The sequence below is a fragment of the Coregonus lavaretus genome, assembly GCF_964263955.1.
Source record: "Coregonus lavaretus genome assembly, contig: HAP1_SCAFFOLD_1622, whole genome shotgun sequence".
Classification (NCBI taxonomy): Eukaryota; Metazoa; Chordata; class Actinopteri; order Salmoniformes; family Salmonidae; genus Coregonus; species Coregonus lavaretus.
The window spans coordinates 45,000-72,204 of record NW_028164324.1 but is presented as its reverse complement, the minus strand read 5'-3'; the positions used below and the strand labels follow the sequence as shown (position 1 = coordinate 72,204).

At 42.2% G+C, this 27,205-nt stretch overlaps 1 protein-coding gene across 1 annotated transcript in view; it reads left to right on the top strand.

The window, feature by feature from the left end:
- Window positions 1-27,205, top strand: part of LOC311117162 (putative E3 ubiquitin-protein ligase MID2) — a 69,384-nt gene that overhangs the window by 30,980 nt on the left and 11,199 nt on the right. Inside the window, exons 6-7 of the mRNA XM_084192141.1 lie at window positions 624-751; window positions 1,232-1,375. Of these exons, the coding sequence (XP_084048267.1) occupies window positions 624-751; window positions 1,232-1,375 (272 nt within the window). The remainder of the gene's footprint in view (window positions 1-623; window positions 752-1,231; window positions 1,376-27,205) is intronic.

Genomic DNA, 27,205 nt, shown 5'->3' with positions numbered 1-27,205 from the left:
TTATTCATGGACTTTCCCTGAGTCAGGAATATAAGTTTCATTCAGGATTTCAGGATCTGGTGGATGTTTTAGGAATGAGGTTCCCTGGCTGACGGAGACAGGCTGGAATATGTTAAAGGGTTAAACACAGCAGGGCCCTGTCTGTCTGCGGCTGTGTCAGACACACACACACACACACTGATGTGTCTAGACAGAGAGCATCCTTGGTCTCTGCTCCTTCATCACCCTCCTGCTGAGGTTCTCCTTAGAATTAGAATACTAACAGGATCTCTATGCTCCAGTCTGACACCTCTCCTCTCTTCTCTCCTCCCTCTCTTCTCTCCTCCCTCTCTTCTCTCCTCTTTCTCTCCTCCCTCCCTTACTCTCCTCTCCTCTCTTTCTCTCCTCTCTTCTCTCCTCCCTCCCTTTCTCTCCTCCCTCTCTTCTCTCCTCCCTCCCTTTCTCTTCTCTCCTCCCTCCCTTCTCTCCTCCCTCCCTTACTCTCCTCTCCTCTCTCCTCCCTCTCTTTCTCTCCTCCCTCCCTTTCTCTCCTCCCTCTCTTCTCTCCTCCCTCCCTTTCTCTTCTCTCCTCCCTCCCTTACTCTCCTCTCCTTTCTTCTCTCCCCCCTCCCTCTCTCCCCCAGGGTTGCCATGGCCACGGCATCCTCACAGGTGCTGATACCAGATGTGAACCTGAATGAAGCCTTTGATAACTTTGCTCTGGACTTCTCCAGAGAGAAGAAGATCCTGGAGGGACTGGACTACCTGACAGGTGAGAGAGAGAGAGAGAGAGAGAGAGAGAGAGAGAGAGAGAGAGAGAGAGAGAGAGAGAGAGAGAGAGAGAGAGAGAGAGAGAGAGAGAGAGGAACCTGATCGTCCTACAAGCCTCTGGAGTTGTTATATAGTTTTTGTTGAAACACAAACGACCAGAAGTCACATAGAACAAATCTGACAACAATGTACTACACTTTCTATTTATTTGACAGGGACAATGATGGACATGTCTAAAATGATACCTAAACACTGATCTATCCCTTGTTGACACTGAAACTCCCTGCCTACATGCTGAAACTAGCAGGAAACCATCTGAAGGCCAGGGGACTATCCAAATTAAACATGTATACATTTTTAACACCTTGGAAATAAGAATTTATATTAATGCTCTCATGTGCTGTCCTCTGGGATCAAGTACACATCTTGTATTGTTCTGTAACTCTGAATAAATCCAGTCTATCCCTTGTTGGCATTGTAGCTCCAAGTCCTCCCTCCGTACGTGATGAGCTGTGCACTTCCTCCCACGACACCATCACTGTTCACTGGACGTCTGAGGACGAGTTCAGCGTCACCTCCTATGAACTGCAGTACACCATCTACACCGGCCAGACCAACTTCATCAGTAAGTACCATGACAATACATCAGCCATACACCACCCAGTTCACCATCTACCCAGTACACTACCCGTACACCACCCAGTTCACCATCTACCCAGTACACTACCCATACACCACCCAGTTCACCATCTACCCAGTACACTACCCATACACCACCCAGTTCACCATCTACCCAGTACACTACCCATACACCACACAGTTCACCATCTACCCAGGACACCACCCATACACCACCCAGTTCACCATCTACCCAGTACACTACCCATACACCACCCAGTTCACCATCTACCCAGTACACTACCCATACACCACCCAGTTCACCATCTACCCAGTACACTACCCGTACACCACCCAGTTCACCATCTACCCAGTACACTACCCATACACCACCCAGTTCACCATCTACCCAGTACACTACCCATACACCACCCAGTTCACCATCTACCCAGTACACTACCCATACACCACCCAGTTCACCATCTACCCAGTACACTACCCATACACCACCCAGTTCACCATCTACCCAGTACACTACCCATACACCACCCAGTTCACCATCTACCCAGTACACTACCCATACACCACCCAGTTCACCATCTACCCAGTACACTACCCGTACACCACCCAGTTCACCATCTACCCAGTACACTACCCGTACACCACCCAGTTCACCATCTACCCAGTACACTACCCGTACACCACCCAGTTCACCATCTACCCAGTACACTACCCGTACACCACCCAGTTCACCATCTACCCAGTACACTACCCGTACACCACCCAGTTCACCATCTACCCAGTACACTACCCATACACCACCCAGTTCACCATCTACACCGGCCAGACCAACTTCATCAGTGAGTAACAAACATCACCACTTCTACACCACCAATACACTCATACACCGGCCACAGCTTTTTCTGTTGCGTCAAACTGTTACGGCATACAGTCATACATGCAAAAATACGCTAGAATAAAAAAAGAATAAATCTACAATACCAATCTCAGGCCAAGGATTACAGTATATTATGTATGATGGTGTTATCTAAGGGCATACAGTAGATCCAGTGACTATATGAGTTGGAGAAATACACTACAGCTCCGTCATTAGAGGTCGAAGAACATACCAGGAGTCTACTGTACATGACGTTGAAATATGTGTTTGACCAGAAATACAGACCACCTACAGTAAGAACGGATAGGGTTGGACTACTTTATAATACAGTAACCTACAGTAAGAAGGGATATGGTTGGACTACTTTATAATACAGTAACCTACAGTAAGAAGGGATAGGGTTGGACTACTTTATAATACAGTAACCTACAGTAAGAACGGATATGGTTGGACTACTTTATAATACAGTAACCTACAGTAAGAAGGGATAGGGTTGGACTACTTTATAATACAGTAACCTACAGTAAGAAGGGATATGGTTGGACTACTTTATAATACAGTAACCTACAGTAAGAACGGATAGGGTTGGACTACTTTATAATACAGTAACCTACAGTAAGAAGGGATATGGTTGGACTACTTTATAATACAGTAACCTACAGTAAGAAGGGATAGGGTTGGACTACTTTATAATACAGTAGCCTACAGTAAGAAGGGATAGGGTTGGACTACTTTATAATACAGTAACCTACAGTAAGAAGGGATAGGGTTGGACTACTTTATAATACAGTAACCTACAGTAAGAAGGGATAGGGTTGGACTACTTTATAATACAGAACCTACAGTAAGAAGGGATAGGGTTGGACTACTTTATAATACAGTAACCTACAGTAAGAAGGGATAGGGTTGGACTACTTTATAATACAGTAACCTACAGTAAGAAGGGATAGGGTTGGACTACTTTATAATACAGTAACCTACAGTAAGAAGGGATAGGGTTGGACTACTTTATAATACAGTAACCTACAGTAAGAAGGGATAGGGTTGGACTACTTTATAATACAGTAACCTACAGTAAGAAGGGATAGGGTTGGACTACTTTATAATACAGTAACCTACAGTAAGAAGGGATATGGTTGGACTACTTTATAATACAGTAACCTACAGTAAGAAGGGATAGGGTTGGACTACTTTATAATACAGTAACCTACAGTAAGAAGGGATATGGTTGGACTACTTTATAATACAGTAACCTACAGTAAGAAGGGATAGGGTTGGACTACTTTATAATACAGTAACCTACAGTAAGAAGGGATAGGGTTGGACTACTTTATAATACAGTAACCTACAGTAAGAAGGGATAAGGTTGGACTACTTTATAATACAGTAACCTACAGTAAGAAGGGATAGGGTTGGACTACTTTATAATACAGTAACCTACAGTAAGAAGGGATAGGGTTGGACTACTTTATAATACAGTAACCTACAGTAAGAAGGGATATGGTTGGACTACTTTATAATACCGTAACCTACAGTAAGAAGGGATAGGGTTGGACTACTTTATAATACAGTAACCTACAGTAAGAATGGATAGGGTTGGACTACTTTATAATACAGTAACCTACAGTAAGAAGGGATAGGGTTGGACTACTTTATAATACAGTAACCTACAGTAAGAAGGGATAGGGTTGGACTACTTTATAATACAGTAACCTACAGTAAGAAGGGATAGGGTTGGACTACTTTATAATACAGTAACCTACAGTAAGAAGGGATAGGGTTGGACTACTTTATAATACAGTAACCTACAGTAAGAAGGGATAGGGTTGGACTACTTTATAATACAGCAACCTACAGTAAGAAGGGATAGGGTTGGACTACTTTATAATACAGTAACCTACAGTAAGAAGGGATAGGGTTGGACTACTTTATAATACAGTAACCTACAGTAAGAAGGGATATGGTTGGACTACTTTATAATACAGTAACCTACAGTAAGAAGGGATAGGGTTGGACTACTTTATAATACAGTAACCTACAGTAAGAAGGGATAGGGTTGGACTACTTTATAAAACAGTAACCTACAGTAAGAAGGGATAGGGTTGGACTACTTTATAATACAGTAACCTACAGTAAGAAGGGATAGGGTTGGACTACTTTATAATACAGTAACCTACAGTAAGAAGGGATAGGGTTGGACTACTTTATAATACAGTAACCTACAGTAAGAAGGGATAGGGTTGGACTACTTTATAATACAGTAACCTACAGTAAGAAGGGATAGGGTTGGACTACTTTATAATACAGTAACCTACAGTAAGAAGGGATATGGTTGGACTACTTTATAATACAGTAACCTACAGTAAGAAGGGATAGGGTTGGACTACTTTATAATACAGTAACCTACAGTAAGAAGGGATATGGTTGGACTACTTTATAATACAGTAACCTACAGTAAGAAGGGATAGGGTTGGACTACTTTATAATACAGTAACCTACAGTAAGAAGGGATAGGGTTGGACTACTTTATAATACAGTAACCTACAGTAAGAAGGGATAAGGTTGGACTACTTTATAATACAGTAACCTACAGTAAGAAGGGATAGGGTTGGACTACTTTATAATACAGTAACCTACAGTAAGAAGGGATAGGGTTGGACTACTTTATAATACAGTAACCTACAGTAAGAAGGGATATGGTTGGACTACTTTATAATACCGTAACCTACAGTAAGAAGGGATAGGGTTGGACTACTTTATAATACAGTAACCTACAGTAAGAATGGATAGGGTTGGACTACTTTATAATACAGTAACCTACAGTAAGAAGGGATAGGGTTGGACTACTTTATAATACAGTAACCTACAGTAAGAAGGGATAGGGTTGGACTACTTTATAATACAGTAACCTACAGTAAGAAGGGATAGGGTTGGACTACTTTATAATACAGTAACCTACAGTAAGAAGGGATAGGGTTGGACTACTTTATAATACAGTAACCTACAGTAAGAAGGGATAGGGTTGGACTACTTTATAATACAGCAACCTACAGTAAGAAGGGATAGGGTTGGACTACTTTATAATACAGTAACCTACAGTAAGAAGGGATAGGGTTGGACTACTTTATAATACAGTAACCTACAGTAAGAAGGGATATGGTTGGACTACTTTATAATACAGTAACCTACAGTAAGAAGGGATAGGGTTGGACTACTTTATAATACAGTAACCTACAGTAAGAACGGATAGGGTTGGACTACTTTATAATACAGTAACCTACAGTAAGAAGGGATAGGGTTGGACTACTTTATAATACAGTAACCTACAGTAAGAAGGGATAGGGTTGGACTACTTTATAATACAGTAACCTACAGTAAGAAGGAATAGGGTTGGACTACTTTATAATACAGTAACCTACAGTAAGAAGGGATAGGGTTGGACTACTTTATAATACAGTAACCTACAGTAAGAAGGGATAGGGTTGGACTACTTTATAATACAGAACCTACAGTAAGAAGGGATAGGGTTGGACTACTTTATAATACAGTAACCTACAGTAAGAAGGGATAGGGTTGGACTACTTTATAATACAGAACCTACAGTAAGAAGGGATAGGGTTGGACTACTTTATAATACAGTAACCTACAGTAAGAAGGGATAGGGTTGGACTACTTTATAATACAGTAACCTACAGTAAGAAGGGATAGGGTTGGACTACTTTATAATACAGTAACCTACAGTAAGAAGGGATAGGGTTGGACTACTTTATAATACAGTAACCTACAGTAAGAAGGGATAGGGTTGGACTACTTTATAATACAGTAACCTACAGTAAGAAGGGATAGGGTTGGACTACTTTATAATACAGTAACCTACAGTAAGAAGGGATAGGGTTGGACTACTTTATAATACAGTAACCTACAGTAAGAAGGGATAGGGTTGGACTACTTTATAATACAGTAACCTACAGTAAGAAGGGATAGGGTTAGACTACTTTATAATACAGTAACCTACAGTAAGAAGGGATAGGGTTGGACTACTTTATAATACAGTAACCTACAGTAAGAAGGGATAGGGTTGGACTACTTTATAATACAGTAACCTACAGTAAGAAGGGATAGGGTTGGACTACTTTATAATACAGTAACCTACAGTAAGAAGGGATATGGTTGGATAACTTTATAATACAGTAACCTACAGTAAGAAGGGATAGGGTTGGACTACTTTATAATACAGTAACCTACAGTAAGAAGGGATAGGGTTGGACTACTTTATAATACAGTAACCTACAGTAAGAAGGGATATGGTTGGACTACTTTATAATACAGTAACCTACAGTAAGAAGGGATAGGGTTGGACTACTTTATAATACAGTAACCTACAGTAAGAAGGGATAGGGTTGGAGTACTTTATAATACAGTAACCTACAGTAAGAAGGGATAGGGTTGGACTACTTTATAATACAGTAACCTACAATAAGAAAAGATAGGGTTGGACTACTTTATAATACAGTAACCTACAGTAAGAAGGGATAGGGTTGGACTACTTTATAATACAGTAACCTACAGTAAGAAGGGATAGGGTTGGACTACTTTATAATACAGTAACCTACAGTAAGAAGGGATAGGGTTGGACTACTTTATAATACAGTAACCTACAGTAAGAAGGGATAGGGTTGGACTACTTTATAATACAGTAACCTACAGTAAGAAGGGATAGGGTTGGACTACTTTATAATACAGTAACCTACAGTAAGAAGGGATAGGGTTGGACTACTTTATAATACAGTAACCTACAGTAAGAAGGGATATGGTTGGACTACTTTATAATACAGTAACCTAAAGTAAGAAGGGATAGGGTTGGACTACTTTATAATACAGTAACCTACAGTAAGAAGGGATAGGGTTGGACTACTTTATAATACAGTAACCTACAGTAAGAAGGGATAGGGTTGGACAACTTTATAATACAGTAACCTACAGTAAGAAGGGATAGGGTTGGACTACTTTATAATACAGTAACCTAAAGTAAGAAGGGATAGGGTTGGACTACTTTATAATACAGTAACCTACAGTAAGAAGGGATAGGGTTGGACTACTTTATAATACAGTAACCTACAGTAAGAAGGGATAGGGTTGGACTACTTTATAATACAGTAACCTACAGTAAGAAGGGATAGGGTTGGACTACTTTATAATACAGTAACCTACAGTAAGAAGGGATAGGGTTGGACTACTTTATAATACAGTAACCTACAGTAAGAAGGGATAGGGTTGGACTACTTTATAATACAGTAACCTACAGTAAGAAGGGATAGGGTTGGACTACTTTATAATACAGTAACCTACAGTAAGAAGGGATAGGGTTGGACTACTTTATAATACAGTAACCTACAGTAAGAAGGGATAGGGTTGGACTACTTTATAATACAGAACCTACAGTAAGAAGGGATAGGGTTGGACTACTTTATAATACAGTAACCTACAGTAAGAAGGGATAGGGTTGGACTACTTTATAATACAGTAACCTACAGTAAGAAGGGATAGGGTTGGACTACTTTATAATACAGTAACCTACAGTAAGAAGGGATAGGGTTGGACTACTTTATAATACAGTAACCTACAGTAAGAAGGGATAGGGTTGGACTACTTTATAATACAGTAACCTACAGTAAGAAGGGATAGGGTTGGACTACTTTATAATACAGTAACCTACAGTAAGAAGGGATAGGGTTGGACTACTTTATAATACAGAACCTACAGTAAGAAGGGATATGGTTGGACTACTTTATAATACAGTAACCTACAGTAAGAAGGGATAGGGTTGGACTACTTTATAATACAGTAACCTACAGTAAGAAGGGATAGGGTTGGACTACTTTATAATACAGTAACCTACAGTAAGAAGGGATAGGGTTGGACTACTTTATAATACAGTAACCTACAGTAAGAAGGGATAGGGTTGGACTACTTTATAATACAGTAACCTACAGTAAGAAGGGATAGGGTTGGACTACTTTATAATACAGTAACCTACAGTAAGAAGGGATAGGGTTGGACTACTTTATAATACAGTAACCTACAGTAAGAAGGGATAGGGTTGGACTACTTTATAATACAGTAACCTACAGTAAGAAGGGATAGGGTTGGACTACTTTATAATACAGTAACCTACAGTAAGAAGGGATAGGGTTGGACTACTTTATAATACAGTAACCTACAGTAAGAAGGGATAGGGTTGGACTACTTTATAATACAGTAACCTACAGTAAGAAGGGATAGGGTTGGACTACTTTATAATACAGTAACCTACAGTAAGAAGGGATAGGGTTGGACTACTTTATAATACAGTAACCTAGAGTAAGAAGGGATAGGGTTGGACTACTTTATAATACAGTAACCTACAGTAAGATGGGATAGGGTTGGACTACTTTATAATACAGTAACCTACAGTAAGAAGGGATAGGGTTGGACTACTTTATAATACAGTAACCTACAGTAAGAAGGGATAGGGTTGGACTACTTTATAATACAGTAACCTACAGTAAGAAGGGATAGGGTTGGACTACTTTATAAAACAGTAACCTACAGTAAGAAGGGATAGGGTTGGACTACTTTATAATACAGTAACCTACAGTAAGAAGGGATAGGGTTGGACTACTTTATAATACAGTAACCTACAGTAAGAAGGGATAGAGTTGGACTGATTTATATAACACTGTATGTTGCTGGTTTGCACTCTATCCCATTATGTAACGGCAGTATTTTAGTAACAGCTTTGTAATGCCATGTAATTACTGTACTGTACTGACATCCAGATGACATTAGGGAACATCAGCTGTTCCGTTTAGTCTGTTTCACCGTTTATGGAGTATAATACTTTGAGTGAGAGGAGAGAATAGGAGGGAATAGGAGGGAAAAGGAGAGAATAGGAGGGAAAGGGAGGGAATAGGGGGGGAATAGGGGGGAATAGGAGGGGATGGGAGGGAATGGGGGGGTAATAGGGGGGAATATGAGGGGATGGGAGGGAATGGGGGGGAATAGGGGGGAATAGGAGGGGATGGGAGGGAATGGGGGGGGGGGATAGGGGGGAATAGGAGGGAAAGGGAGGGAATAGGGGGGAATAGGGGGGAATAGGAGGGGATGGGAGGGAATGGGGGGGAATAGGGGGGAATAGGAGGGGATGGGGGGGGGAATAGGGGGGAATAGGAGGGGATGGGAGGGAATGGGGGGGAGTTAGGGGGGAATAGGAGGGGATGGGAGGGAATGGGGGGGGGGGGATAGGGGGGAATAGGAGGGAAAGGGAGGGAATAGGGTGGAATAGGGGGGAATAGGAGGGGATGGGAGGGAATGGGGGGGAATAGGGGGGAATAGGGGGGGATGGGAGGGAATGGGGGGGGAATAGGGGGGAATAGGAGGGGATGGGAGGGAATGGGGGGGGGGAAATAGGGGGGAATAGGAGGGAATAGGAGGGAATGGGAGGGAATGAGGGGGGAATAGGAGAGAATAGGAGGGAATGGGAGGGAATAGGAGGGAAATGGAGGGAATGGGGGGGAATAGGGGGGAATAGGAGGGGATGGGAGGGAATGGGGGGGAATAGGAGAGAATAGGAGGGAATAGGAGGGAATGGAGGGGGGGAATAGGAGAGAATGGGAGGGAATGGGGGGGTAATAGGAGAGACTAGGAGGGAATGGGAGGGAATGGGGGGGGAATATGGGGGAATAGGAGGGGATGGGAGGGAATGGGGGGGGGAATAGGGGGGAATAGGAGAGAATAGGAGGGAATGGGAGAGAATAGGAGGGAAAGGGAGGGATGGGGGGAATAGGAGGGGATGGGAGGGAATGGGGGAGGAATAGGGGGGAATAGGAGGGAATGGGAGGGGATAGGGGGGAATGGGAGGGAATGGTGGGGGGAGTAGGGGGGAATAGGGGTGAATGGGATGGAATGGGGGGGAATAGGGGGGAATGGGGGGGGGGGAATAGGGGGGAATGGGAGGGAATGGGGGGAGGGAATAGGGGGGAGTAGGAGGGAATAGGGGGGAATAGGAGGGAATGGGGGGGGGAATAGGAGGAGAATTGCTGAAGTGTAGAGCAGAGTAAATAATATCAGGTATAGGCCTAGCAGATAATGTCAGGCTGCCGTGGCAGGATACAGGAGGATCAGCTGACAGTAGAGTGGCTGGATACAGGAGGATCAGCTGACAGAGTGGCAGGATACAGGAGGATCAGCTGACAGTAGAGTGGTAGGATACAGGAGGATCAGCTGACAGTAGAGTGGTAGGATACAGGAGGATCAGCTGACAGTAGAGTGGCAGGATACAGGAGGATCAGCTGACAGTAGAGTGGCTGGATACAGGAGGATCAACTGACAGTAGAGTGGCTGGATACAGGAGGATCAACTGACAGTAGAGTGGCAGGATACAGGAGGATCAACTGACATTAGAGTGGCTGGATACAGGAGGATCAACTGACAGTAGAGTGGCAGGATACAGGAGGATCAACTGACAGTAGAGTGGCTGGATACAGGAGGATCAACTGACAGTAGAGTGGCAGGATACAGGAGGATCAACTGACAGTAGAGTGGCAGGATACAGGAGGATCAACTGACAGTAGAGTGGCTGGATACAGGAGGATCAGCTGACAGTAGAGTGGCAGGATACAGGAGGATCAGCTGACAGTAGAGTGGCTGGATACAGGAGGATCAGCTGACAGTAGAGTGGCTGGATACAGGAGGATCAGCTGACAGTAGAGTGGCTGGATACAGGAGGATCAGCTGACAGTAGAGTGGCTGGACACAGGCGGTTCAGCTGACAGTAGAGTGGCAGGATACAGGAGGATCAGCTAACAGTAGAGTGGCTGGATACAGGAGGATCAGCTGACAATAGAGTGGCTGGATACAGGAGGATCAACTGACAGTAGAGTGGCAGGATACAGGAGGATCAACTGACAGTAGAGTGGCTGGATACAGGAGGATCAACTGACAGTAGAGTGGCAGGATACAGGAGGATCAACTGACAGTAGATTGGCTGGATACAGGAGGATCAACTGACAGTAGAGTGGCAGGATACAGGAGGATCAACTGACAGTAGAGTGGCTGGATACAGGAGGATCAACTGACAGTAGAGTGGCAGGATACAGGAGGATCAACTGACAGTAGAGTGGCAGGATACAGGAGGATCAACTGACAGTAGAGTGGCTGGATACAGGAGGATCAACTGACAGTAGAGTGGCAGGATACAGGAGGATCAACTGACAGTAGAGTGGCAGGATACAGGAGGATCAACTGACAGTAGAGTGGCTGGATACAGGAGGATCAGCTGACAGTAGAGATACAGGACACAGGAGGATCAGCTGACAGTAGAGTGGCAGGATACAGGAGGATCAGCTGACAGTAGAGTACCACTCTCACATGTGGAGCTGGTTGGCCCTGCTATGCCTCACTCCTTCCTTTTCCTCTCCTCCTTTCACCTCTCATCTCTAATCCTCTCTTCTGTTTCCCTCCTTTTCCCACCACTCATCTCCTCCTCCCCTTCCCTCAACTCTCCCTATCTTTCTGTCCTCTCTCCTCTCTCCTCTCTCCTGTCACCTCTCACCTCTCACCTCTCTCTCTCCTGTCTCCTCTCTCCTCTCTCCTCTCCTCCCCTCAGTCCCAGCCTGCTCTAACCTGCTCTGAAGTGAAGTCCCAGTGCTGCAGTGAAGTAGGATTTATTTCAGCAGTGATAGACTGAAGGGTTGAGGCCATCAACAGTGATAGACTGAAGGGTTGAGGCCATCAGCAGTGATAGACTGAAGGGTTGAGGCCATCAGCAGTGATAGACTGAAGGGTTGAGGCCATCAGCAGTGATAGACTGAAGGGCTGAGGCCATCAGCAGTGATAGACTGAAGGGTTGAGGCAGTGATAGACTGAAGGGTTGAGGCAGTGATAGACTGAAGGGTTGAGGCAGTGATAGACTGAAGGGTTGAGGCAGTGATAGACTGAAGGGTTGAGGCAGTGATAGACTGAAGGGTTGAGGCAGTGATAGACTGAAGGGTTGAGGCAGTGATAGACTGAAGGGTTGAGGCAGTGATAGACTGAAGGGTTGAGGCAGTGATAGACTGAAGGGTTGAGGCAGTGATAGACTGAAGGATTGAGGCAGTGATAGACTGAAGGGTTGAGGCAGTGATAGACTGAAGGGTTGAGGCCATCAGCAGTGATAGACTGAAGGGTTGAGGCCATCAGCAGTGATAGACTGAAGGGTTGAGGCCATCAGCAGAGTCCGAGTGGGAGGGAAGAGGTGTGCTGGCTGTCAGACCTGGGTTCAAGTAATATTTGAAATATTTTCAATTCCTTTGAACGTTTGCTTTAGCCTGCCTGGAGTGCCAGTTGGGTGGGGGTTTGCACTATTAATACTTTTCTATTGGTCCATTAACCCAGACAAGCCCAATCAAGCACAAATAAAGTATTTGAAATATATATCAAATACTATTTGACCCCTGGTCTGCTGGCTGGCTGGCCTCACTGAGCTTCCATTACGTCCTCAGGAGGAAAAGAGGGAACTGTAATGGAGAGAAATACATTTTATTTCAGACTGCTGAGTTCGTAGCATTGCCCTTTTTCTGCATCTCTGAGTGCTTAAACGCTAACCACTGTTGATGTCATCTGATCCTTCTCCTCTCTCCCTGGAGGGGGAATGTGAGATGATCTGCCCATACAGGACCAGCCAGGTACCAGGGATAGGCATGGAAGATCAGCAGGAAAATTGTGAATATGCAAAGTGTGGTGCAAAAAATACATGGCAAAATATGGGGCATAACCTAAATCCCTAGACACTATGGAGAGGGACAAACATGCAGCAGAATATCAGCTGATCTGATCAGTATTCAGCAGTAGTACAGTATGACAGCTGATCAGTACTCAGCAGTACTACAGTATGACAGCTGATCAGTACTCAGCAGTAGTACAGTATGACAGCTGATCAGTACTCAGCAGTAGTAAAGTATGACAGCTGATCAGTATTCAGCAGTAGTACAGTATGACAGCTGATCAGTACTCAGCAGTAGTACAGTATGACAGCTGATCAGTACTCAGCAGTAGTACAGTATGACAGCTGATCAGTATTCTGCAGTAGTACAGTATGACAGCTGATCTGATCAGTACTCAGCAGTAGTACAGTATGACAGCTGATCAGTACTCAGCAGTAGTACAGTATGACAGCTGATCAGTACTCAGCAGTAGTACAGTATGACAGCTGATCAGTACTCAGCAGTAGTACAGTATGACAGCTGATCAGTACTCAGCAGTAGTACAGTATGACAGCTGATCAGTATTCAGCAGTAGTACAGTATGACAGCTGATCAGTACTCAGCAGTAGTACAGTATGACAGCTGAGCTGATCAGTACGCAGTAGTACAGTATGACAGCTGAGCTGATCAGTACGCAGTAGTACTACAGTATGACAGCTGAGCTGATCAGTACGCAGTAGTACAGTATGACAGCTGAGCTGATCAGTACGCAGTAGTACAGTATGACAGCTGAGCTGATCAGTACTCAGCAGTAGTACAGTATGACAGCTGATCAGTACTCAGCAGTAGTACAGTATGACAGCTGATCAGTACTCAGCAGTAGTACAGTATGACAGCTGATCAGTATTCAGCAGTAGTACAGTATGACAGCTGATCGGTACTCAGCAGTAGTACAGTATGAGAATGTTGGTTCATTGTACCAGTCTGCCTCAGAACAGAATGTTGGTTCATTGTACCAGTCTGCCTCAGGACAGAATGTTGGTTCGTTGCACCAGTCTGCCTCAGGACAGAATGTTGGTTCGTTGCACCAGTCTGCCTCAGGACAGAATGTTGGTTTGTTGCACCAGTCTGCCTCAGGACAGAATGTTAGTTCGTTTGACCAGTCTGCATCAGAACAGAATGTTGGTTCGTTGCACCAGTCTGCCTCAGGACAGAATGTTGGTTCGTTGCACCAGTCTGCCTCAGAACAGAATGTTGGTTTGTTGCACCAGTCTGCCTCAGGACAGAATGTTGGTTTGTTGCACCAGTCTGCCTCAGGACAGAATGTTGGTTCATTGTACCAGTCTGCCTCAGGACAGAATGTTGGTTCATTGTACCAGTCTGCCTCAGAACAGAATGTTGGTTTGTTGCACCAGTCTGCATCAGAACAGAATGTTGGTTCGTTGCACCAGTCTGCCTCAGGACAGAATGTTGGTTCGTTGTACCAGTCTGCCTCAGGACAGAATGTTAGTTCGTTTGACCAGTCTGCATCAGAACAGAATGTTGGTTCGTTGCACCAGTCTGCCTCAGGACAGAATGTTAGTTCGTTTGACCAGTCTGCATCAGAACAGAATGTTGGTTTGTTGCACCAGTCTGCCTCAGGACAGAATGTTGGTTCGTTGCACCAGTCTGCCTCAGGACAGAATGTTGGTTTGTTGCACCAGTCTGCCTCAGGACAGAATGTTGGTTTGTTGCACCAGTCTGCCTCAGAACAGAATGTTGGTTCGTTGCACCAGTCTGCCTCAGGACAGAATGTTGGTTCGTTGCACCAGTCTGCCTCAGGACAGAATGTTGGTTTGTTGCACCAGTCTGCCTCAGGACAGAATGTTGGTTTGTTGCACCAGTCTGCCTCAGGACAGAATGTTGGTTCGTTGTACCAGTCTGCCTCAGGACAGAATGTTGGTTCGTTGTACCAGTCTGCCTCAGGACAGAATGTTGGTTCGTTGTACCAGTCTGCCTCAGGACAGAATGTTGGTTCGTTGCACCAGTCTGCCTCAGGACAGAATGTTGATACTGTTAATATCACAATCTAGAAATGGCAGTGTGAGTCCTGAGAATAGAGCATTACACAATGGCTGCGCCCCAAATGGAACCCTATTCCCTATGGGCCCTGGTCAGAAGTTGTGTGCTATATAGGGAATAGGGTGCCGTTTGGGATGCACACAATGTCACATCTCATCAGAGTGAGTACACAGTCAGTAGGCCTATTCACTGTCTGCACCTGAGAAATCAACTCAGAATTACAGCTGGAGGGATAATTAGCGAGCTATTAGAGGCTCCATTTACACAGTGCTTCAGGCATGACTACTGACCCATAGTGAGGTGCAGCTATAAGCCTACGCTACAACCAGCCAACTGTTACTAGAGATGTTACACAACAATGTGCACAAAATGAATCCATAACGTCCACAGTTATCGTAACAACAACTAACCACAGTATGTAGTATTCTTTACTGTGTGTACTGTAGGGTAGTGTTGTTTACTGTAGTACTGTAGGGTAGTGTTGTTTACTGTAGGACTGTAGGGTAGTGTTGTTTACTGTAATACTGTAGGGTAGTGTTGTTTACTGTAGTACTGTAGGGTAGTGTTGTTTACTGTAGTACTGTATGGTAGTGTTGTTTACTGTAGTACTGTAGGGTAGTGTTGTTTACTGTAGGACTGTAGGGTAGTGTTGTTTACTGTAGGACTGTAGGGTAGTGTTGTTTACTGTAGTACTGTAGGGTAGTGTTGTTTACTGTAGGACTGTAGGGTAGTGTTGTTTACTGTAGTACTGTAGGGTAGTGTTGTTTACTGTAGGACTGTAGGGTAGTGTTGTTTACTGTAGTACTGTAGGGTAGTGTTGTTTACTGTAGTACTGTAGGGTAGTGTTGTTTACTGTAGTACTGTAGGGTAGTGTTGTTTACTGTAGTACTGTATGGTAGTGTTGTTTACTGTAGTACTGTAGGGTAGTGTTGTTTACTGTAGTACTGTAGGGTAGTGTTTACTGTAGTACTGTAGGGTAGTGTTGTTTACTGTAGGACTGTAGGGTAGTGTTGTTTACTGTAGTACTGAAGGGTAGTGTTGTTTACTGTAGGACTGTAGGGTAGTGTTGTTTACTGTAGTACTGTAGGGGAGGGTTTACTGTAGTACTGTAAGGTAGTGTTGTTTACTGTAGCACTGAAGGGTAGTGTTGTTTACTGTAGGACTGTAGGGTAGTGTTGTTTACTGTAGGACTGTATGGTAGTGTTTACTGTAGTACTGTATGGTAGTATTGTTTACTGTAGGACTGTAGGGTAGTGTTGTTTACTGTAGTACTGTATGGTAGTGTTGTTTACTGTAGTACTGTAGGGTAGGGTTTACTGTAGTACTGTAGGGTAGTGTTGTTTACTGTAGTACTGTAGGGTAGTGTTGTTTACTGTAGTACTGTATGGTAGTGTTGTTTACTGTAGTACTGTAAGGTAGTGTTTACTGTAGTACTGTAGGGTAGTGTTGTTTACTGTAGTACTGTAGGGTAGTGTTGTTTACTGTAGTACTGTATGGTAGTGTTGTTTACTGTAGTACTGTAAGGTAGTGTTTACTGTAGGACTGTAGGGTAGTGTTGTTTACTGTAGTACTGTAGGGTAGTATTGTTTACTGTAGTACTGTAGGGTAGTGTTGTTTACTGTAGTACTGTAGGGTAGTGTTGTTTACTGTAGTAGTGTAGGGTAGTGTTGTTTACTGTAGTACTGTAGGGTAGTGTTGTTTACTGTAGTAGTGTAGGGTAGTAGTGTTTACTGTAGTACTGTAAGGTAGTGTTGTTTACTGTAGTACTGTAGGGTAGTGTTGTTTACTGTAGTACTGTAGGGTAATGTTTACTGTAGTACTGTAGGGTAGTATTGTTGACTGTAGTACTGTAGGGTAGTGTTTACTGTAGTACTGTAGGGTAGTATTGTTTACTGTAGTACTGTAGGGTAGTGTTTACTGTAGTACTGTAAGGTAGTATTGTTTACTGTAGGGTAGGGTTTACTGTAGTACTGTAGGGTAGTGTTGTTTACTGTAGGGTAGGGTTTACTGTAGTACTGTAGGGTAGTGTTGTTTACTGTAGTACTGTATGGTAGTGTTGTTTACTGTAGTACTGTAGGGTAGTGTTTACTGTAGTACTGTAGGGTAGTGTTTACTGTAGTACTGTAGGGTAGTATTGTCTACTGTAGGACTGTAGGGTAGTGTTGTTTACTGTAGGACTGTAGGGTAGTGTTGTTTACTGTAGTACTGTAGGGTAGTGTTGTTTACTGTAGTACTGTAGGGTAGTGTTTACTGTAGTACTGTAGGGTAGTGTTGTTTACTGTAGTACTGTAAGGTAGTGTTGTTTACTGTAGTACTGTAGGGTAGTGTTGTTTACTGTAGTACTGTAGGGTAGTGTTTACTGTAGTACTGTAGGGTAGTGTTGTTTACTGTAGTACTGTAGGGTAGTATTGTTTACTGTAGGACTGTAGGGTAGTGTTGTTTACTTTAGTACTGTAGGGTATAGTTGTTTACTGTAGTACTGTAGGGTAGTATTGTTTACTGTAGGACTGTAGGGTAGTGTTGTTTACTGTAGTACTGTAGGGTAGTGTTGTTTACTGTAGTACTGTAGGGTAGTGTTGTTTACTGTAGTACTGTAAGGTAGTGTTTACTGTAGGACTGTAGGGTAGTGTTGTTTACTGTAGTACTGTAGGGTAGTGTTGTTTACTGTAGTACTGTAGGGTATTGTTGTTTACTGTAGTACTGTAGGGTAGTGTTGTTTACTGTAGGACTGTAGGGTAGTGTTGTTTACTGTAGTACTGTAGGGTAGTGTTGTTTACTGTAGTACTGTAGGGTAGTGTTTACTGTAGTACTGTAGGGTAGTGTTGTTTACTGTAGTACTGTAGGGTAGTGTTTACTGTAGTACTGTAGGGTAGTGTTGTTTACTGTAGTACTGTAGAGTATTGTTGTTTACTGTAGTACTGTAGGGTAGTGTTGTTTACTGTAGGACTGTAGGGTAGTGTTGTTTACTGTAGTACTGTAGGGTAGTGTTGTTTACTGTAGTACTGTAAGGTAGTGTTGTTTACTGTAGTACTGTAGGGTAGTGTTGTTTACTGTAGTACTGTAGGGTAGTGTTGTTTACTGTAGTACTGTAGGGTAGTGTTGTTTACTGTAGGACTGTAGGGTAGTGTTGTTTACTGTAGGACTGTAGGGTAGTGTTGTTTACTGTAGTACTGTAGGGTAGTGTTGTTTACTGTAGGACTGTAGGGTAGTGTTGTTTACTGTAGTACTGTAGGGTAGTGTTGTTTACTGTAGGACTGTAAGGTAGTGTTGTTTACTGTAGTACTGTAGGGTAGTGTTGTTTACTGTAGTACTGTAAGGTAGTGTTGTTTACTGTAGTACTGTAGGGTAGTGTTGTTTACTGTAGTACTGTAGGGTAGTGTTGTTTACTGTAGTACTGTAAGGTAGTGTTTACTGTAGGACTGTAGGGTAGTGTTGTTTACTGTAGTACTGTAAGGTAGTGTTGTTTACTGTAGTACTGTAGGGTAGTGTTGTTTACTGTAGTACTGTAGGGTAGTGTTGTTTACTGTAGTACTGTAGGGTAGTGTTGTTTACTGTAGTACTGTAGGGTAGTGTTGTTTACTGTAGTACTGTAGGGTAGTGTTGTTTACTGTAGTACTGTAAGGTAGTGTTGTTTACTGTAGTACTGTAGGGTAGTGTTGTTTACTGTAGTACTGTAGGGTAGTGTTGTTTACTGTAGGACTGTAGGGTAGTGTTGTTTACTGTAGTACTGTAGGGTAGTGTTGTTTACTGTAGGACTGTAAGGTAGTGTTGTTTACTGTAGTACTGTAGGGTAGTGTTGTTTACTGTAGTACTGTAGGGTAGTGTTGTTTACTGTAGGACTGTAGGGTAGTGTTGTTTACTGTAGTACTGTAGGGTAGTGTTGTTTACTGTAGTACTGTAGGGTAGTGTTGTTTACTGTAGGACTGTAGGGTAGTGTTGTTTACTGTAGAACTGTAGGGTAGTGTTGTTTACTGTAGTACTGTAAGGTAGTGTTGTTTACTGTAGGACTGTAGGGTAGTGTTGTTTACTGTAGTACTGTAAGGTAGTGTTGTTTACTGTAGTACTGTAGGGTAGTGTTGTTTACTGTAGTACTGTAGGGTAGTGTTGTTTACTGTAGTACTGTAGGGTAGTGTTGTTTACTGTAGGACTGTAGGGTAGTGTTGTTTACTGTAGTACTGTAGGGTAGTGTTGTTTACTGTAGGACTGTAGGGTAGTGTTGTTTACTGTAGGACTGTAGGGTAGTGTTGTTTACTGTCGTACTGTAAGGTAGTGTTGTTTACTGTAGTACTGTAATGTAGTATTGTTTAATACTGTAGTACTGTAGGGTAGTGTTGTTTACTGTAGTACTGTAAGGTAGTATTGTTTACTGTAGGACTGTAGGGTAGTGTTTACTTTAGGACTGTAGGGTAGTGTTGTTTACTGTAGTACTGTAGGGTAGTGTTGTTTACTGTAGGACTGTAGGGTAGTGTTGTTTACTGTAGTACTGTAGGGTAGTGTTGTTTACTGTAGTACTGTAGGGTAGTGTTGTTTACTGTAGTACTGTAGGGTAGTGTTTACTGTAGGACTGTAGGGTAGTGTTGTTTACTGTAGGACTGTAGGGTAGTGTTGTTTACTGTAGGACTGTAGGGTAGTGTTGTTTACTGTAGTACTGTAGGGTAGTGTTGTTTACTGTAGGACTGTAGGGTAGTGTTGTTTACTGTAGGACTGTAGGGTAGTGTTTACTGTAGGACTGTAGGGTAGTGTTGTTTACTGTAGTACTGTAGGGTAGTGTTTACTGTAGTACTGTAGGGTAGTATTGTTTACTGTAGTACTGTAGGGTAGTATTGTTTACTGTAGTACTGTAAGGTAGTGTTGTTTACTGTAGTACTGTAGGGTAGTGTTGTTTACTGTAGGACTGTAGGGTAGTGTTGTTTACTGTAGGACTGTAGGGTAGTATTGTTTACTGTAGTACTGTAGGGTAGTGTTTACTGTAGTACTGTAGGGTAGTGTTGTTTACTGTAGTACTGTAGGGTAGTGTTGTTTACTGTAGTACTGTAGGGTAGTGTTGTTTACTGTAGGACTGTAGGGTAGTGTTGTTTACTGTAGTACTGTAGGGTAGTGTTGTTTACTGTAGTACTGTAGGGTAGTGTTTACTGTAGGACTGTAGGGTAGTGTTTACTGTAGGACTGTAGGGTAGTGTTGTTTACTGTAGTACTGTAGGGTAGTGTTGTTTACTGTAGTACTGTAGGGTAGTGTTGTTTACTGTAGTACTGTAGGGTAGTGTTGTTTACTGTAGTACTGTAGGGTAGTGTTGTTTACTGTAGTACTGTAGGGTAGTGTTGTTTACTGTAGTACTGTAGGGTAGTGTTTACTGTAGTACTGTAGGGTAGTGTTGTTTACTGTAGTACTGTAGGGTAGTGTTGTTTACTGTAGGACTGTAGGGTAGTGTTGTTTACTGTAGTACTGTAGGGTAGTGTTGTTTACTGTAGTACTGTAGGGTAGTGTTGTTTACTGTAGTACTGTAGGGTAGTGTTGTTTACTGTAGTACTGTAGGGTAGTGTTGTTTACTGTAGTACTGTAGGGTAGTGTTGTTTACTGTAGGGTAGTGTTGTTTACTGTAGTACTGTAGGGTAGTGTTGTTTACTGTAGTACTGTAGGGTAGTGTTGTTTACTGTAGTACTGTAGGGTAGTGTTGTTTACTGTAGTACTGTAGGGTAGTGTTGTTTACTGTAGTACTGTAGGGTAGTGTTGTTTACTGTAGTACTGTAGGGTAGTGTTGTTTACTGTAGTACTGTAGGGTAGTGTTGTTTACTGTAGTACTGTAGGGTAGTGTTGTTTACTGTAGTACTGTAGGGTAGTGTTGTTTACTGTAGTACTGTAGGGTAGTGTTGTTTACTGTAGTACTGTAGGGTAGTGTTGTTTACTGTAGGACTGTAGGGTAGTGTTGTTTACTGTAGTACTGTAGGGTAGTGTTGTTTACTGTAGTACTGTAGGGTAGTGTTTACTGTAGTACTGTAGGGTAGTGTTGTTTACTGTAGGACTGTAGGGTAGTGTTGTTTACTGTAGTACTGTATGGTAGTGTTTACTGTAGTACTGTAGGGTAGTGTTGTTTACTGTAGTACTGTAGGGTAGTGTTGTTTACTGTAGTACTGTAGGGTAGTGTTGTTTACTGTAGTACTGTAGGGTAGTGTTTACTGTAGTACTGTAGGGTAGTGTTGTTTACTGTAGGACTGTAGGGTAGTGTTGTTTACTGTAGGACTGTAGGGTAGTGTTTACTGTAGTACTGTAGGGTAGTGTTGTTTACTGTAGGACTGTAGGGTAGTGTTTACTGTAGGACTGTAGGGTAGTGTTGTTTACTGTAGGACTGTAGGGTAGTGTTTACTGTAGTACTGTAGGGTAGTGTTGTTTACTGTAGTACTGTAGGGTAGTGTTGTTTACTGTAGTACTGTAGGGTATTGTTGTTTACTGTAGGACTGTAGGGTAGTGTTGTTTACTGTAGTACTGTAGGGTAGTGTTTACTGTAGTACTGTAGGGTAGTGTTGTTTACTGTAGTACTGTAGGGTAGTGTTTACTGTAGTACTGTAGGGTAGTGTTGTTTACTGTAGTACTGTACGGTAGTGTTTACTGTAGTACTGTAGGGTAGTGTTGTTTACTGTAGTACTGTAGGGTAGTGTTGTTTACTGTAGTACTGTAGGGTAGTGTTGTTTACTGTAGTACTGTAGGGTAGTGTTGTTTACTGTAGTACTGTAGGGTAGTGTTGTTTACTGTAGGACTGTAGGGTAGTGTTTACTGTAGGACTGTAGGGTAGTATTGTTTACTGTAGGACTGTAGGGTAGTGTTGTTTACTGTAGTACTGTAGGGTAGTGTTGTTTACTGTAGTACTGTAGGGTAGTGTTTACTGTAGTACTGTAGGGTAGTGTTGTTTACTGTAGTACTGTAGGGTAGTGTTGTTTACTGTAGGACTGTAGGGTAGTGTTGTTTACTGTAGTACTGTAGGGTAGTGTTGTTTACTGTAGTACTGTAGGGTAGTGTTGTTTACTGTAGTACTGTAGGGTAGTATTGTTTACTGTAGTACTGTAGGGTAGTGTTTACTGTAGTACTGTAGGGTAGTGTTGTTTACTGTAGTACTGTAGGGTAGTGTTGTTTACTGTAGTACTGTACGGTAGTGTTTACTGTAGTACTGTAGGGTAGTGTTTACTGTAGTACTGTAGGGTAGTGTTTACTGTAGGACTGTAGGGTAGTGTTGTTTATTGTAGGACTGTAGGGTAGTGTTGTTTACTGTAGTACTGTAGGGTAGTGTTGTTTACTGTAGTACTGTACGGTAGTGTTTACTGTAGTACTGTAGGGTAGTGTTGTTTACTGTAGTACTGTACGGTAGTGTTTACTGTAGTACTGTAGGGTAGTGTTTACTGTAGGACTGTAGGGTAGTGTTGTTTACTGTAGGACTGTAGGGTAGTGTTGTTTACTGTAGTACTGTAGGGTAGTGTTGTTTACTGTAGTACTGTACGGTAGTGTTTACTGTAGGACTGTAGGGTAGTGTTGTTTACTGTAGTACTGTATGGTAGTGTTGTTTACTGTAGTACTGTAGGGTAGTGTTTACTGTAGTACTGTAGGGTAGTGTTTACTGTAGTACTGTAGGGTAGTGTTGTTTACTGTAGTACTGTAGGGTAGTGTTGTTTACTGTAGTACTGTAGGGTAGTGTTGTTTACTGTAGGACTGTAGGGTAGTGTTGTTTACTGTAGTACTGTAGGGTAGTGTTGTTTACTGTAGGACTGTAGGGTATTGTTGTTTACTGTAGTACTGTACGGTAGTGTTGTTTACTGTAGTACTGTATGGTAGTGTTGTTTACTGTAGTACTGTAGGGTAGTGTTTACTGTAGTACTGTAGGGTAGTGTTGTTTACTGTAGGACTGTAGGGTAGTGTTTTTTACTGTAGTACTGTAGGGTAGTGTTGTTTACTGTAGTACTGTAGGGTTTTGTTTACTGTAGGACTGTAGGGTAGTGTTGTTTACTCTAGGACTGTAGGGTAGTGTTGTTTACTGTAGTACTGTATGGTAGTGTTGTTTACTGTAGTACTGTAGGGTAGTGTTTACTGTAGGACTGTAGGGTAGTGTTGTTTACTGTAGTACTGTAGGGTAGTGTTGTTTACTGTAGTACTGTATGGTAGTGTTGTTTACTGTAGTACTGTAGGGTAGTGTTGTTTACTGTAGTACTGTAGGGTAGTGTTGTTTACTGTAGTACTGTAGGGTAGTGTTGTTTACTGTAGTACTGTAGGGTTTTGTTTACTGTAGTACTGTAAGGTAGTGTTTACTGTAGTACTGTAGGGTAGTGCTGTTTACTGTAGTACTGTAGGGTAGTGTTGTTTACTGTAGTACTGTAGGGTAGTGTTTACTGTAGTACTGTAGGGTAGTGTTGTTTACTGTAGTACTGTAGGGTAGTGTTGTTTACTGTAGTACTGTAGGGTAGTGTTGTTTACTGTAGTACTGTAGGGTAGTGTTGTTTACTGTAGTACTGTAGGGTAGTGTTGTTTACTGTAGTACTGTAGGGTAGTGTTTACTGTAGGACTGTAGGGTAGTGTTGTTTACTGTAGTACTGTAGGGTAGTGTTTACTGTAGTACTGTAGGGTAGTGTTGTTTACTGTAGTACTGTAGGGTAGTGTTTACTGTAGTACTGTAGGGTAGTGTTTACTGTAGTACTGTAGGGTAGTGTTTACTGTAGTACTGTAGGGTAGTGTTTACTGTAGTACTGTAGGGTAGTGTTTACTGTAGTACTGTAGGGTAGTGTTGTTTACTGTAGGACTGTAGGGTAGTGTTTACTGTAGTACTGTAGGGTAGTGTTGTTTACTGTAGGACTGTAGGGTAGTGTTGTTTACTGTAGTACTGTAGGGTAGTGTTGTTTACTGTAGGACTGTAGGGTAGTGTTGTTTACTGTAGTACTGTAGGGTAGTGTTGTTTACTGTAGGACTGTAGGGTAGTGTTGTTTACTGTAGGACTGTAGGGTAGTATTGTTTACTGTAGTACTGTAGGGTAGTATTGTTTACTGTAGTACTGTAGGGTAGTGTTGTTTACTGTAGTACTGTAAGGTAGTGTTGTGTACTGTAGTACTGTAGGGTAGTGTTGTGTACTGTAGTACTGTAGGGTAGTATTTACTGTAGTACTGTAGGGTAGTCTTAGTGTTTATTTATAATGTTTATATGACACACTAATCAAAGGCTAATTCAACAGAAGTTTCATTGATACAGCCGGTCAATGATGACATAATGCTGTGAGCAGATACCAACAGTCAATCAGGTGGATTAATTAGTTCCCTGTTAATGATGTAGACATAATGGATCTCAAACACACACACACACAGACATACATACATACATACACACAAGCACTAACACACACACACACACACTCACCTCTGTTCTGTTGCAGCATCAAAGCCTGTCTCTGAACCTCACATAATGCTTTGTGTTTTCTGCTTTCATCTGCCCACAGACACTGGGACTGCGTCCCAATTAGCACCCTGTTCCCTAGGACATTACTTTTATCCAAGGCCCATAGGGCCATTTGGGACGCAACCGGGGGCTCTGTCTCAATTCATCCTTTTTCCATTAGACTCATCCTCTCTCCTCGAGACCATGGACCTTCTCCTCCAATACAGTTTAGAGAGGAGGCAAGGAGAGAGGATGAGAGGATGAGAGGATGAGAGGAGGATGAGAGGAGAGAGGATGAGAGGATGAGAGGAGGATGAGAGGAGAGAGGATGAGAGGAGAGAGGATGAGAGGATGATGAGAGGATGAGAGGAGAGAGGATGAGAGGATGAGAGGATGAGAGGAGAGAGGATGAGAGGAGAGAGGATGAGAGGATGATGAGAGGATGAGAGGAGAGAGGATTAGAGGAGAGAGGATGAGAGGATGATGAGAGGATGAGAGGAGAGAGGATGAGAGGATGATGAGAGGATGAGAGGAGAGAGGATGAGAGGATGCTAGGAATCATAAAAATACTAATTGAGAGACGGACGGACGGACGGACGTCCTCAGGCGACCTGCGTCCTGTCTCTTGTTCTCTTCTCTCCAAACATGACACATTCACTCAAATCAAATCTCATTTTATTTCTCACATGTATGCAGTATATTCTAGTTATGAGGACAGTGTTTCTAGTATAGCAGTATATTGTAGTTATGAGGACAGTGTTTCTAGTATAGCAGCATATTGTAGTTATGAGGACAGTGTTTCTAGTATAGCAGTATATTGTAGCTATGTGTGCAGCTAATTCCATGCATGAAAGAGAGTGAGAATCAAAAGCATATTAAATGTGCAACAGCAACTCACATTCAATCCCCTGTGCCCTGTTTCCGTATGTTCCCCGTCCCAGTTTGTTGTGACACACAATCTCTTTTTTCCCGCCTCAGAAAAATAATAGCCTAGATGTCTCTTTACATACAGTAGGTTACATCCCAAATGGCACCCTATTTATTTTACAGGGTAGTGCACTACTTTTGACCAGAGGCCCATAGGGCGTATAGTGCACTATATAGGGAATAGGGTGCCATTTGGGACACCTCAGTCTCTTGCTTTTATCTTTAAGGTGCCTATTCATCGTCCAGACTTCAAATTCTCACTGTTAACGCGCTTATTTACATCGTATTAACTATTGATATTTACAAGCAGACCATGTGTTTTTACCTAGACATGCTCTTGGTTCCATCTCCCTTCAATAATTCACGTCTTGTCCCTGTCTAAAGAGACACGTCTTATGGTCTTAAAGCTCTTCTTCTGGTTTTCAAGCACAATGACAATACTTTGGGGGAGTGGGGAAAAAATATATTGGATATGTTGGAAAGAACAGTACTGTCGTTCTAGTTTTACTGACTCATAGGACCCTGTATGTATCTAAGGTATTTAGTTAACTATGTATTTTACAAGGATATGTTTTAGAAATTACAATGACGTCCGTACTACCACTACTTATATTGGAATGTAAATTTCTCTGTCCAAAGTATTGTTGAAGATTATGATGCTGTAGTTTGAATGTGCATCATGCTGATCATAAGAATGCATGTTGGTGATACGACCATGTTATTGTGTTATAAGTCACCTAGTGATGTTGTAAGTCACATAGTGATGTTGTTGTGTTATAAGTCACATAGTGATGTTGTTGTGTTATAAGTCACATAGTGATGTTGTTGTGTTATAAGTCACATAGTGGTGTTGTTGTGTTATAAGTCACATAGTGATGCTGTTGTGTTATAAGTCACATAGTGGTGTTGTTGTGTTATAAGTCACATAGTGGTGTTGTTGTGTTATAAGTCACATAGTGATGCTGTTGTGTTATAAGTCACATAGTGGTGTTGTTGTGTTATAAGTCACCTAGTGGTGGTGTTGTGTTATAAGTCACCTAATGGTGTTGTTGTGTTATAAGTCACATAGTGATGTTGTTGTGTTATAAGTCACATAGTGATGCTGTTGTGTTATAAGTCACATAGTGGTGTTGTTGTGTTATAAGTCACCTAGTGGTGTTGTTGTGTTATAAGTCACCTAGTGGTGTTGTTGTGTTATAAGTCACATAGTGGTGTTGTTGTGTTATAAGTCACATAGTGGTGTTGTTGTGTTATAAGTCACCTAATGGTGTTGTTGTGTTATAAGTCACATAGTGGTGTTGTTGTGTTATAAGTCACCTAGTGGTGTTGTTGTGTTATAAGTCACATAGTGGTGTTGTTGTGTTATAAGTCACATAGTGGTGTTGTTGTGTTATAAGTCACCTAGTGATGTTGTAAGTCACATAGTGATGTTGTTGTGTTATAAGTCACATAGTGATGTTGTTGTGTTATAAGTCACATAGTGATGTTGTTGTGTTATAAGTCACATAGTGATGTTGTTGTGTTATAAGTCACATAGTGATGCTGTTGTGTTATAAGTCACCTAGTGGTGTTGTTGTGTTATAAGTCACATAGTGATGCTGTTGTGTTATAAGTCACATAGTGGTGTTGTTGTGTTATAAGTCACATAGTGATGTTGTTGTGTTATAAGTCACATAGTGATGTTGTTGTGTTATAAGTCACATAGTGGTGTTGTTGTGTTATAAGTCACATAGTGGTGTTGCGTTATAAGTCACATAGTGGTGTTGTTGTGTTATAAGTCACATAGTGGTGTTGTTGTGTTATAAGTCACATAGTGGTGTTGCGTTAT